Below are 12297 nucleotides of genomic sequence, written 5' to 3' on the forward strand. Positions count from 1 at the left end.
AAGATTAAAGGTTGGTGGGATCCTACCTAAGAAACTTTAAAAATCACAAAACAATTATCCACTGGAAAAAATATTGTCGAAGCCCCACCCGGCCACTAAACAAGGGCAATCAATATTCGCCGTCTTCCACAAACCTCATCTCCGTCACACAAAAATTCTGACCTGACGTCGTTCGGCAGTGATAAAAACCTTGCATTGTTCTGCACTTGAGAAATGTGCAATTGTCTTTTACCTTTCATTTGTGCTTCAAACGACTCCACTACTACTGTCCATAAGCTCCTTAGTTTAGTCCATGGAAACTGCTTTTGACCTCTTCTTGAGTCTCGGAATGATACAAAAGGGGGAGGGGGGCATTTCTGCCATATTTTTACTCTTCGTTTCTCTGGTTTTCTCATTGAGGTTCAAAAGAATAAGTTAACAAAGGTTCCTGAATCTAGATTATCTGAAAAGAGCAACCATACAAAGTTATCTGCCAGAGGAACGAAAACTTTTCTTCGGAAGGAATGAACTAGAATCCTAACAGCCTCACTCCTACAGGATGACCAACGATGACTCTCAACAGCTCCACTCACAAAAAAAAAAATAAAAAAAAAAGAGGAGGCTATGAATTCTCAAGAGATCGACGTACACGAATAGAACAGCAAGGCCTAACTATCTCAACTCACCAAGAGTGGATCAGTTAAGAGTACCAACCGCTAGACCCACCCAAGAGTGAGCTACCGAAGATTCCCTAAAGCTAGATTCACAAAAGATTGGGCCCTCTGCAACTATGCATAAAAAAAGAAATTTGGGTTAGCAAAGTTCCAACAAACACAAATGAGTGAACCTGTCAAGACTCCCAGTGCCTACACACCAGTAAATTGGAGAAACAGAGGCTCGCTGGTCATCATTTTTCAATTTACTGAACACCAGATTAGGAAATGATACACAAAATTCTCAAGACAGCTAGGGGTGCGGACCACATAGCATTTAACTTCTCAAAAAAAAATCTAAAAACTGAGAAGGTAAAATAATCACTAATCTCATAAAAACAAACTTACAGATGCGTACAAGTTTTACAACGGGCCGAGACATTCAGACACCAGGAATACAACTTCTCACAAAAAAGACGACAAAGCTTCAATAGTCCTGTGAGAGTCGTGAGAGCGGTTACAAAATGATGTAGAGGTTTGAGCAAAATAAGGAATAAATAATGAAAAATAAATAAAAAATGAAATAGATATTACTCTGAAAATGCCGTCCGGTACATCTATTTTACCACAATGCTTGCGAACTTGACTACTCTACTACAAAATTTAACTATATATAAAGTTATCAAATCGACATGAATGCATAAGTGGAATACAGCCATCCCGTGTATCATACAAAATAGAGTCAATACATCTACGAAACCAAAGGAGAAATTGCACTACTCCTTTAGTACCGACAGCAATGATGTACACTGGCAGGTGTTCTTACCTGTTGTAGTAAAGTTATGATTTAACTTATTCTCTAGGCAATGAACTTAATCCAATCACTTCATCTTCAACCAATTAAGAAGCAAAATTCAAATTGACTCTTACCCTTCATCAACATCAACTGATTAACATAAATCCGCAAACCCATTTTCTGTAGTTCGAACAGTTCGACAAGCTGTCGACCATTCCTTACGGATAAGTACTACCTCCCTTTCCAATACCTTTGCAATTTCATCTTCATAAGGCTAATTAGCACTGCACGGTCTTTCCCAGCAATGCTGGACGTTTTACTCGATCAAACAGCACTTCTTGTCCAGAGAATTTGATGAAGTGAAAACGCTTCAGATCGTGAGTCCACCATCATAAAAAGTTAAGAATAGACAATCTAACAAGTAGAATATTTACATCGATACTATCACTAAGAATGTAAACTGTCAAACCACTGAAAGACTCGAAGAAAGGCATCGTTCAAAGGTTTTTCCAGTCCCCTTAAGAAACAAAAGACCAAAGGAATGTTTTTTTTTTTTCTTTTTCTGTTAGAAAATTTACCTGGTTTTACAAAAGATACCGAAACGTTAAACTGGCTGAGTTTACACGGAATTCTAAGCTGGAGTCTCCCTGGGAAGTTACTATCAAACTGACTGCGCAGTCACAATTCAGGTTTTGACTACTCTACAAGGAAAATGCAAATATTAAATGGTGCTTGTTTTTACAAAAGAAGTTCAAATGCCCTACTTTGCCTAGTATAGAAGTGAAAAAAAAAATCCGGTTTTCCTTAGTATACAAGTGGGGAAAAAAAGTCAAGTTCTTAGTGATTAAAACGCTATGTACAACATGGTAGTTTTACAAGAGCCGCTATTTTACCTACAGTAGTCTTGGAAATTATTTTTTCCCGGACATTCCAAAAGAGTTAATAAGACAGTGACTGGCAAGAATAACGATTTCAAAGGGAAGTTAGTCAAGCTTCACCTGTAAGGAATCCAAGCAAAGGCTGAGATAACTTTTTTTTCGAATCTGTAACCCTGGACAATCTCTCCTTTTAACCCCCCTCAATATTTGAGATAAAATTGGAGAACGTGGTCCCTTTCCGAGAAGAATGTAAGTAAAATTATGCTTTCTATATCAGCATCAGAACTTTTACTTTAAAACTCAAAATTCTACCAGCCGTTCATTGGATTACCTCTAGATCAGGCACCAAACAGGATGTATTTGTTACAGACACAGGCGCTGTAGGGAATCGGAACACAAGCCAAGATAGTATTATGTATATACAAATAAAAAAAAAGCGTCATAGAAATAATTATCACAATTCGCTAGTCAAGAATCAGTAGCAGGGGGAACTTGTAAACCTTTGAAGTATTTACTAGTGAGCATCTTCTCTTCCGACCCGTGACATCTGACGAGTCATAGCATTGCACAGTATGGCCTAATGATGTCCTACAAAATCTCAGAAGCAGTCCCATTAAAGGCTCCGCCGAAACTTAGAGAAAACAATACTTTTATTAACAACTTATAAAGAACTGAAAAGTGAACAACCGATGTAAAACAAAATGAAACCGAAAGATATGTTGACAATCCGTTCAGATGACGTTTGGGTACAGAAAAAGCTGTACACGAGCACGAACTTCTGTACAAACAATTGCACAATCCATAATATTACCAAGAGATCATTTTGATTGCTGATAATGCTGACTAGGGCAAAACAGTGTTGACACATAAACCAAAGACAAAATTAATACACTTCTAAAGGAACAATTCAGTAGAATGAACTTAATCTGGTTAAAACCCGGAGTACGTAATTCAGTCCGTTTCTTGCACTGCTTTCAACGCAAGCGTCCAACACTTACATAATTTTTTTTGGTTGAATGTCTGACAACACTGTTTCGGGGGAAATATAGAAGGACTTCTGGCCTCCGTTCTAAAACTTATTACCATCATAAAGTAAACCGAGTGAGCAAAAACAAATAAAGCAACATCAGGAGGCGACGAAGGGCTTCTATACGAAGAGCCAGGTCAGCTCAGGCTTTTAACAAATACTAGTCGTTATTTATGGCTTTTCTTGAATGGGGCGTCGTTGCTGCCATGCTCTGGCGACGCGGACGCCTATTCATTCATTCATTCCCTAGCTACAAAGAGACAGATATCCGGAGGCGTCCAAATCTGAGGGCAATTCTTAACGATTTAATTCACGTCGAAGTATAATAAATACGACTTCAAAATCTTCGGGACACTAAATTTAGAAATGAGATATTGGACTCGCATAAAGTACAACGCCCCTTCAGATAAGGACCCCCGGACACCTTTAATACAAAAGCAGGCAATATATTTCATATATCCACATATAACTTCGTAAAGTTTTAGAAGAAAAAAATTATCACGTTTCCTAGCTTTGATGATCATTGGGGGAGGGGGGGACACCATTCAGTAACAACCGTTCGTCAGAGATCGAAACACCCCTTTCTAACTACGTGTTCAAATTAACAGAGGCCTTTGACAACAATTCTCATGATCAGTTCGCTAAATCTTACATAACAATGACGTCACTAATTCACGGCCGGCGGGGCTGTTTCGAACTCTTGGTTAATTAAGGCGTAATTAAATGACTCGAATTTTTAAAATAAAATTACGTTATTTTTTTTTTATAAACTTGCTGAAAAATTTCAACATCCCACAATACTTGCCACTTACAAAAAGGATTTTGGAGACGCACGCGGCATAATAATAATAATAATATAACAGAACAGATACTACTGAATGGTTCCCTAGAAAGAAATCAGTACTTAAGAATGAATATTCTTGACTCAGGAGCACCAATTAAACTAATTGCTTTATTTACAAAGCCTCCCAAACATAAGTGTAAGATTTTTGCTCAAACGGGAAACTCCCTCTTCACCAACCCACTCCCCCTCCCCCTCTTTTTTTTTTTTTGAGAAGGAAACAGGTTAAAGCTGCATCGCCAAAACCAACTGAAATAACCCACCTTCTTCCCCTTCCGAAGATTTCGGTGAAAATGAGGTGGGTGGTTTCTTTCCCAGAGAAACATCTAGGGAACATAAAGTCAGCGTTTTCCCTTTGTGCAAAATCTTACGAAAATAAAAGGTTTATTCCCAAAGAAATGGTTACATTGAAGAGTACGCTTGGGGGGGGGGGGGGGGGACATCCTCCGCCCTTGTAAAATTATTTCAATACATACCTCAGGTGCTCATGTCTCTATTTACAGGAAATTGTCTTTCTATTCACAACAAAGAAAACTTACTGCAATGATGCCCTTACATGACTAAGAAGAAGCAAATTACAAAAAAAAAGGTACACAAGGAAAAAAATACAAAATAGTTCCTTTCGAGGTTATCAAAAAGGAAAAGAAGAAATAAAAATGTCTTGATACAAAACCTTAATCTACGCAAAAAAAGACTACACATGGCCTTCTAGATAGGCGATACAAAATTCATTCTCTCTTCCTCTCATTCCTTACAACTATACACGAGATCCATCAGTTACTTCGCTATAAAGCTACACCAACTTAAGTCAGGTGCCTTCGCAAACAAAGGCGAACAATGCTACTGTGGCTTAGTTTTCTGCTGGATTTATCGGCAAGGAATCCTGGCTCGCAATCATTTGTCGCAAAGGTATTAAATATACTACATACTGTAACTAAATTATTTTCTTCGTCGCAACATCATTAAATATACTACATATTCTAATTAAATAATGTTCTAAGTTAAGATTCATTAAATATACTACATATTCTAATTATATAATGTTCTGAGTTAAGATTTCTCATTAAATACTTTATACTGAATATTCTAATTAAATAATGTGCCAAGTTAAGATTTTTCGTTAAATAATTTATCGAAGGAGCCGTTTTCTGAAAGCACAGTGCCTACCTAACTGGTTACAAGAAATTTGGAACCATTCCAGCGAGCCAGGATTCTCTGATACAGTTATGAAAGACACCCGGGTAGTGACGTCCACTGGACCAAACTGGGTTATATCAGAACCTCCATCTAATGTCCGAAAACAATGGGTGAAAGACTAATGAGCTTCAAGTCTTAAAGCAACTTGTGACTGTACACTTCAGTTCTTTTTTGGTTTTTACATTTGGCAGAAAAACAAACTGGATTAACTTGAGCTATGTTGCACAAGGAAGGTTGCACGAACCTATCACTAAGCCCTCTGCTTTTTAAGTCTTCGACGAAAAAAAATCCACGCAACCAAAAAGTATGACGTTACTTAAACGTGGGGCTGCACCACTAGACAACCTTCAAAATGCATTTCACATACCTTACTTCATCATTATTCTAGTATACCGTGATCTTTCCACATTTGAAAAACAATAAAAACAAATCTATGTCTGCATACGGTTACATATCTGCACAGGTTACACAAACTTTCAATACAAAATACAAATTTCCTCCATCATGGCTCTTGACACTTAAAAAAAAAACCCGAGTGGAAAAAAGTGGATGGACTTTGGACCCAAAAGGTACACCATGAGGTAGAAAATCTTCAAAACAAATTTTGTCCTCCTGAAACGGATCTTAGGGACGGGGGGGCAGTGAAAGCATGATATAACCGAACACCAGGAAAATAGTTTTGGGACAGCAGCCATGATTCCATTTTCTTAAATACGCTCACTCGGGAACCACCTCTCAAATCATTTTCATTTTCTCAAGATAATAATTCTCACGCAGCAGCCAAAAATCCCACAGGCAGCAAAGCATTCTCCTTCTACCTGTCATGTCCAAGTGTCATTACGGCAATCGGGCAGGTCGCAGACGCAGACTGCTGAGTCAGCGCAGCTTGTTCAGGAGCCTCCACCACAGAAGACAGAGCAAAGACGCCGAGAGACACCTGGTGAAGGCCACTGGAACCGCCCATGAAACTCTCGCTCCATCACCTTTTTTCGGGGAGACGCCGCCCTGTGGAATACAGAAAAAGGGGAAAATGGAAGCTGGTTATTAGAGCAGATAAAAAGATAACTTTAATATTGCTTTCAACTGTCAATTATTACATATACAAGTAGGCATGCGTAACCAAGATGGCATCCGCTCCCTTCACGAATACGAACTGCATGTGCACAAGTTTGCTCTGCGCCTATCAGGCCACAATAAGTGTGATACAATAAAACACGGAATAATGACGAAACTTCATCTGAAGGTGATAACGTTCAATGACACATCAAACTGGTGCAAGGGCTAAATTTCAGCGACCACCTGATACACTGTTAACTTGGCGAAGAGAATCATCCAGCAAACTGCTTCGCAGTACACAAGCAAAAAAATGTACTATTCGTTAACAGAACTTGAAAACGTATGAGCTGAAACGCATAGTGTTGTAAATGAAATGTTTTAAACAAAAAATGCATCCTACCGACACTGACAAAAACACCAGTCACATTTGCAACACATTTACAGAAGCAATGACTGACACGCTGTCTCACACACGCGCAAACGACTCACGCTGGATCAACGTACCTTACCGTTGTCAAGCTGAAACTGGTCAGCGATCCTCCGAAGGTCAGCTCCAATTTGACGAAGTCTTTCGTCTCTCTCGTCTGGGCCCTCTTGGTCGCCCTGCCCTCTCTGTCCGCTGTTGCCCTCTCCCGAAACTCGAGGAGATGTCATCCTACGGGACCTCTGGATGCTTGGCACTTCCCAGGTCAACTGAGGGAGCGACTGGTGGGGCTGGAAGTGGGCCTGGTTTCCTCCCAAGCGTCTCCGGATTTCCTGGATGTGCCCCAGGCGGGTTCTGGCGCTGTCGATGTCAGGATCATCATCATCTCGACTGCGCTCGCCCCCGGGGTCGTGCGTCCCTTCTTGTGGACTGGTGGGAGTCGGGGGTGGGGTGGGCAGGAAGGACAATGTCCTCTGGTAGGCTTCCCTCGAGGGGCGTAGCTGGTCTTCCGACTTCTCGGGGAAGAGGAAGTGGTAAGAATGAGACCTGCGCAGAGGCGAAGAGGGAGGAGTGTTGCTCAGGATCACGTCAGGAAGAGGTGGATGTCCTACAGGAGAAAAATGAGTAGCCTTGGTTAGTGGGTTATCCTTAGCCCTACACCGACTGTTAAATGCATACTGATTAGCACAGCAAGTAAAAGGTGTCATTTGCTGCTATGACCTTGGAAGTAAGTATCAGTCAAACTTTAGTTTATGAGTAGTACTAGTTATAACAAACTCTTCTTCTATAACTAAATATTATCTGAAGACTATGGGATTTGACGTCAAGAAAGCTTTCAATTATGCATAATCGCAATTAGCAAGCACGGTATATACATTATTTTAGTTTTCAAATAGTATCAACGACCTCAAGTTAACTCAGCTTTGTCCTAATGTACAAATTTTATCTTTTGCAGAGCACTTGGGGGGGAGGGGGGAGAGGAGGCATGGCGAGGGGTTAGAGGAGGCATGGCGAGGGGTTAAGTCAAAAAAAAAAAACTATTGAGAGAGAGAGAGAGAGAGAGAGAGAGAGAGAGAGAGAGAGAGAGAGAGAGAGAGATTCCAAAACACCACCATGCCTAAGAGAATAAAAAAAAATAAAATAAAAACTCGGTCAACCTCAAATACGCTACAGCAGTTGGACCAGGTAATGGAGAGCGATCGACGTGTCGTAAATGTAATTAATCTCAATTTGTCAACGCAAAGAAAACTTAAAATTCTAACAGCAACTGATTATTACCTTAAAAACTCATGGATGTAAGACCCCAATGTCTTGGTGCGGATGGGACCCTTCTCACTACGTGGATTTTTTTTTCTTTCTTTCAACAATTTTCACCTTTCATTAGACAGTGATTGATAGCAGGCTGCGACACAGGTGCCCGGGCATTTGACAGGCGACAGGGAAGTCCATGGGGGGTGGGGAGGGGGTCAGGAAGATAAAAAGTCTACACCAAAATTCCACGACACTACGAAACCATTATACGAAGTTTCGCTTGGGAAACTAAATATATATATATATATTTTTTTTTTTGTCATACAACAGTCGACCACCGGTCACATATGAACACTCCAATGGCGCTCGTTGATAATGTGTGCGGAAACTACGAGCCTACTGGGAATTAATAATTATCTAAAAAAAAAAAATTTTTTTTAAACATGGTGATTACCGTCAGTACGCAACCAAGTTCAAACAAGAGACAAAGCAACCTAAACAAAACAAAACAAAAACGGACAAAAAAGGAAAAAAAATTACGCGACTGAAGATAAATGGCATAACACAACCCAATAGAGACAAGGCGGTTGAGGCATTGGGTGCTAATTTGTCACCCTAGAGGCGCTGAGACGACAAGGAGGAAGAGGAAGGAGGCGAGACGAAGTCAGGAAAATACTCCATCTCAGTGCCATGTTTCTGTACACTGCTGATTTCACCTTAAGAGAAACAAATCTAAGAACAAAGCCTACAATAGCTATATGCCAGGAGTTCAGAAACACAACTACGCTGTTAAAACAATCATTATATGTATGTATCTATGTAAGTATGTATATACGTGTATATATATGTCCCTTCGACTGCTAATGCAATACATCTAAACTTTTTTTCTTTAAATGAAAGTCGATGGTCCGTCTCATGTAACCCAAACCCCTGATCATAAGTTCAGGCAATTTCTTGTTCTTTGTCTGAGAGAGAGAGAGAGAGAGAGAGAGAGAGAGAGAGAGAGAGAGAGAGAGAGAGAGAGAGAGAGAGAATTTCTTTATAGTAAAAAAAAAAAACTCTTTAGCTGCTGGCAGGCAACTCCAAAAGACATGTCCTGTTATACGGCCATTTGAGAGAGAGAGAGAGAGAGAGAGAGAGAGAGAGAGAGAGAGAGAGAGAGAGAGACGTACCCGAAGTCTCAGTTCAACGGGAGGGCGTCCATCCACTCAAAACTCTCCTCCAAACTCCCTCTCCCCACCCACCAAAAACAACTCCCACCACCGCCCTCTCTCAGCCAACCTCAGTAAACCAGAATCTCGCAGACTCTTCGACGCCAGCCACCAGCGACTTAGTGACAATTAGCGCGCGGTTTTGGTGTCTGGCGTATTTAATTAATAACTTCCCTCTTGTCCCACTTTAAAACCGCTGCCAAGGCATTTTCATTACTCACAAGCCAATATATCCTCACAAACCTGTTTCTCGCATTAATTTTACGGCTACGGAAATATCCTTATTGAGAAATTTAACGAAGTTTGGTTCATTAAGGTACACGCACACTTATCAATACAGACCGACATTGACTACGTATAGATACATATATTAGCTGAACATACTTTGGCACCCTTATATCATTTATCTTGATACACAAATACATTGTACCGAAGCCCCGTAACAGCGACCTTCGATGTTTGGGTTCAAAAACAAATAATTAACAAGAAGCCATGCGTTTAAACCTCCTGATAACGCTCGGTACACCATATTAAGACTACTTCTGTCTCGGTACACCATAATAAGACTACTTCTGTCTCTAGATTCAAGAAAACCAGCAATCATTCAAGTCCTGCAACATTATACGTATACCATTCTATAAAAAGGGAAAACGAGTAATACCGAAACTGAAAAACAACCCGAAAGAGTACGTGGTAAGCAGTGTTGAATTCCTCCGTCTTGCCTATCTTTCTACTTAGATAAAAGGTCAAGTGGGCCTAGCTACGCAGTTGCGTAGCTCCGGTTCCAGATCCCAATTTTTTAAAGTTCAGACGCAAAGATAAAGGAAAACAGTGAGAATGAGATTGGAACTTAATTTGACGTTAACACTTTTTTTATAATATATATAAAGTTAAGCATTCACAAATCCCATGTATATATTATGTATATATACACATATATAGGTATGTTGAAGTTGCGCCTGATAAAAGTTACAATTAGCCGTCGTCCAGTCCGGGGCCAATCTCTCATCACTGGCCTTACACAATATCACGGGCCTTACACAATTATGCTGTATTAGAAATACCTCTGGGATCGGGACTTTGTTTCGACTCACTACATACCTTTTTTTTTATGAACATTTTAAAGTATTAAATTTATCTCCCACACAGACGTCACCGCAAATTAAAGACTTTGGTTTTGAGAGAGAGAGAGAGAGAGAGAGAGAGAGAGAGAGAGAGAGAGAGAGAGAGAGAGCTATTCCCGCCCGAGAGCATCAGGTAATTTCATGTTCCAGCTCGTTCAGCACTCGGGGATTGTCGGGAGGACACGACACTTAGTAGCTTTATCATTACGAAGCTACCCTCACAGCTCAATATTTAGCACATATTAATATACCTCCATATTTGCACTGAACGAAGTACTAAAGGCACACGCGTGCAAGTGTATATATGTGGACATACATGTATAACAATTTACTCATGAACACAGTCTTGGATATGGACCACATCTATGGACCGTGCCGTTCAGTCAGTACTCTGGAGGTCAAGACTGCTGTCAGGATGACAACCGCTTGACAGCTGTCAATATTAATTGTCGCGTTTAGTTATCCTACCTAGTCTTTTGTAAATAAGACGATGAGATATGGGTATTGCGATATGCACCGTCTCGATAATTTATTTTTATTTTTCTTTTTTTGCATTTCGTCACCAAACTTTGTATGTGCTAGGTATATAAGCAAGATTGGGTGTATTAAAAACTTGTTAGTGAAAGCTGTAAATAGACAGTGTTTATGTTACCTATACATAGAGATATATACTACATAATTATATACATGTGTTTGTATGTATGCGTATGCATGTAAAGCACCGTGTACCCAAATACGAAAATGTACTTATATTAAGTATGTATATGTATATGTGTGTGTATATATGTATACGTATATATATATATATACATATATAAAGTATAAGTATATATGTATAAATATACTTTATAATGGGTAACTGAATTTAATTAATTGAACTTGGCTTTCTGGTCGGTTGCACACCATAACTTTCTCGATTTTTCCGGTCCATAACGTGTTTTATATTTCCAAAACCTGAACTATAAATACTTGGGCTTGAGCGCAGGAGTACAAATAACGATACATATTACCGAACACCCGTCGAAAAAAAGGTCAATTGCAAACGTCCAAAAAATGGAAAAATACGTAGTGCAACAATTAACCTACTTACCACCACGGAAATTTTGAAAGTTCATTTCCATCACAGAGCAAAGTTCACTAGAGGGCCAGTCGTATTCACTGTCTAATTCACTCGTGTAGCCAAGAGGCACAGCTCCCCAAGTAAGGAGATTGATCATGTTTCATGAGCACAAAGTAATCCGAGATCTGTTTGCAAAGTCTCATGAGCGAGGGAGAACGTGTAGCTCAGGTGAAGTCTGGTCTTATACTGAAGTTAGAAGAGGAGGTCTGGGTGAGCCTGGCGGTTGCGTTTTCTGTCGGCAGGTTCATCCAATGAGAGCGCCGATGATTGCGCATCCAAAACAAAGGATTGACACCACCGTTTGTTATTCCATTTTTATCTTCATCAAACAGTGAAGCAGACTCGAATTTACTAAGTAATGTTATATATCTGGTGTTGGTAACATTTCAAAAGAATAAAAAATGTGAATTGTCATTGCTGGACTTCCGCTGAGAAAATAATCTAAAATAAGCAGAATTGGCAACTGTCCTCATAGACGCTTAGCCAACCACCGTTGGCGGTGAGCGAAACACGTGTTCTGGGAGGGACAAAAAAGAAAAGCAAAAAAGTCGGGAAAAAAAAAAGAGCAGACCCTTCTCTCCCCAAAGTTGGGTCAGCACAGAAAACTCTCCTACTGACACAATAACATTATATTTCGCGATCAATTTCCTTTCTGTAAAACTTAATTTTCTAAAACTATCTTATCTTTGAGCTTACGATTTGATGTAGCATCTACTAATGATTTCATTCTTGGTCAACGA

General features: G+C 39.8%; 1 protein-coding gene across 2 annotated transcripts; it reads right to left on the reverse strand.

The window, feature by feature from the left end:
* Nucleotides 1–226: 226 nt before the first annotated feature.
* LOC135220559 (uncharacterized) lies at nt 227–11747 on the reverse strand. 2 transcript variants are annotated; one of them, XM_064257776.1, is made up of 3 exons: nt 11528–11747; nt 6937–7458; nt 227–6376 (listed from the first exon to the last, which is right to left on the reverse strand). In XM_064257776.1, exons 1-3 carry the CDS (start codon nt 11652–11654, stop codon nt 6351–6353), a joined length of 675 nt encoding a protein of 224 aa, XP_064113846.1. In that variant the 5' UTR covers nt 11655–11747; the 3' UTR covers nt 227–6350. The 2 variants fall into 2 exon arrangements, with proteins under 2 accessions (XP_064113846.1, XP_064113845.1); XM_064257775.1 differs by having other exon boundaries at nt 6932–7458.
* Between the last annotated feature and the right edge of the window lie 550 nt (nt 11748–12297).

The sequence above is a fragment of the Macrobrachium nipponense genome, chromosome 2 (genome assembly GCF_015104395.2).
Source record: "Macrobrachium nipponense isolate FS-2020 chromosome 2, ASM1510439v2, whole genome shotgun sequence".
Lineage (NCBI taxonomy): Eukaryota > Metazoa > Arthropoda > Malacostraca > Decapoda > Palaemonidae > Macrobrachium > Macrobrachium nipponense.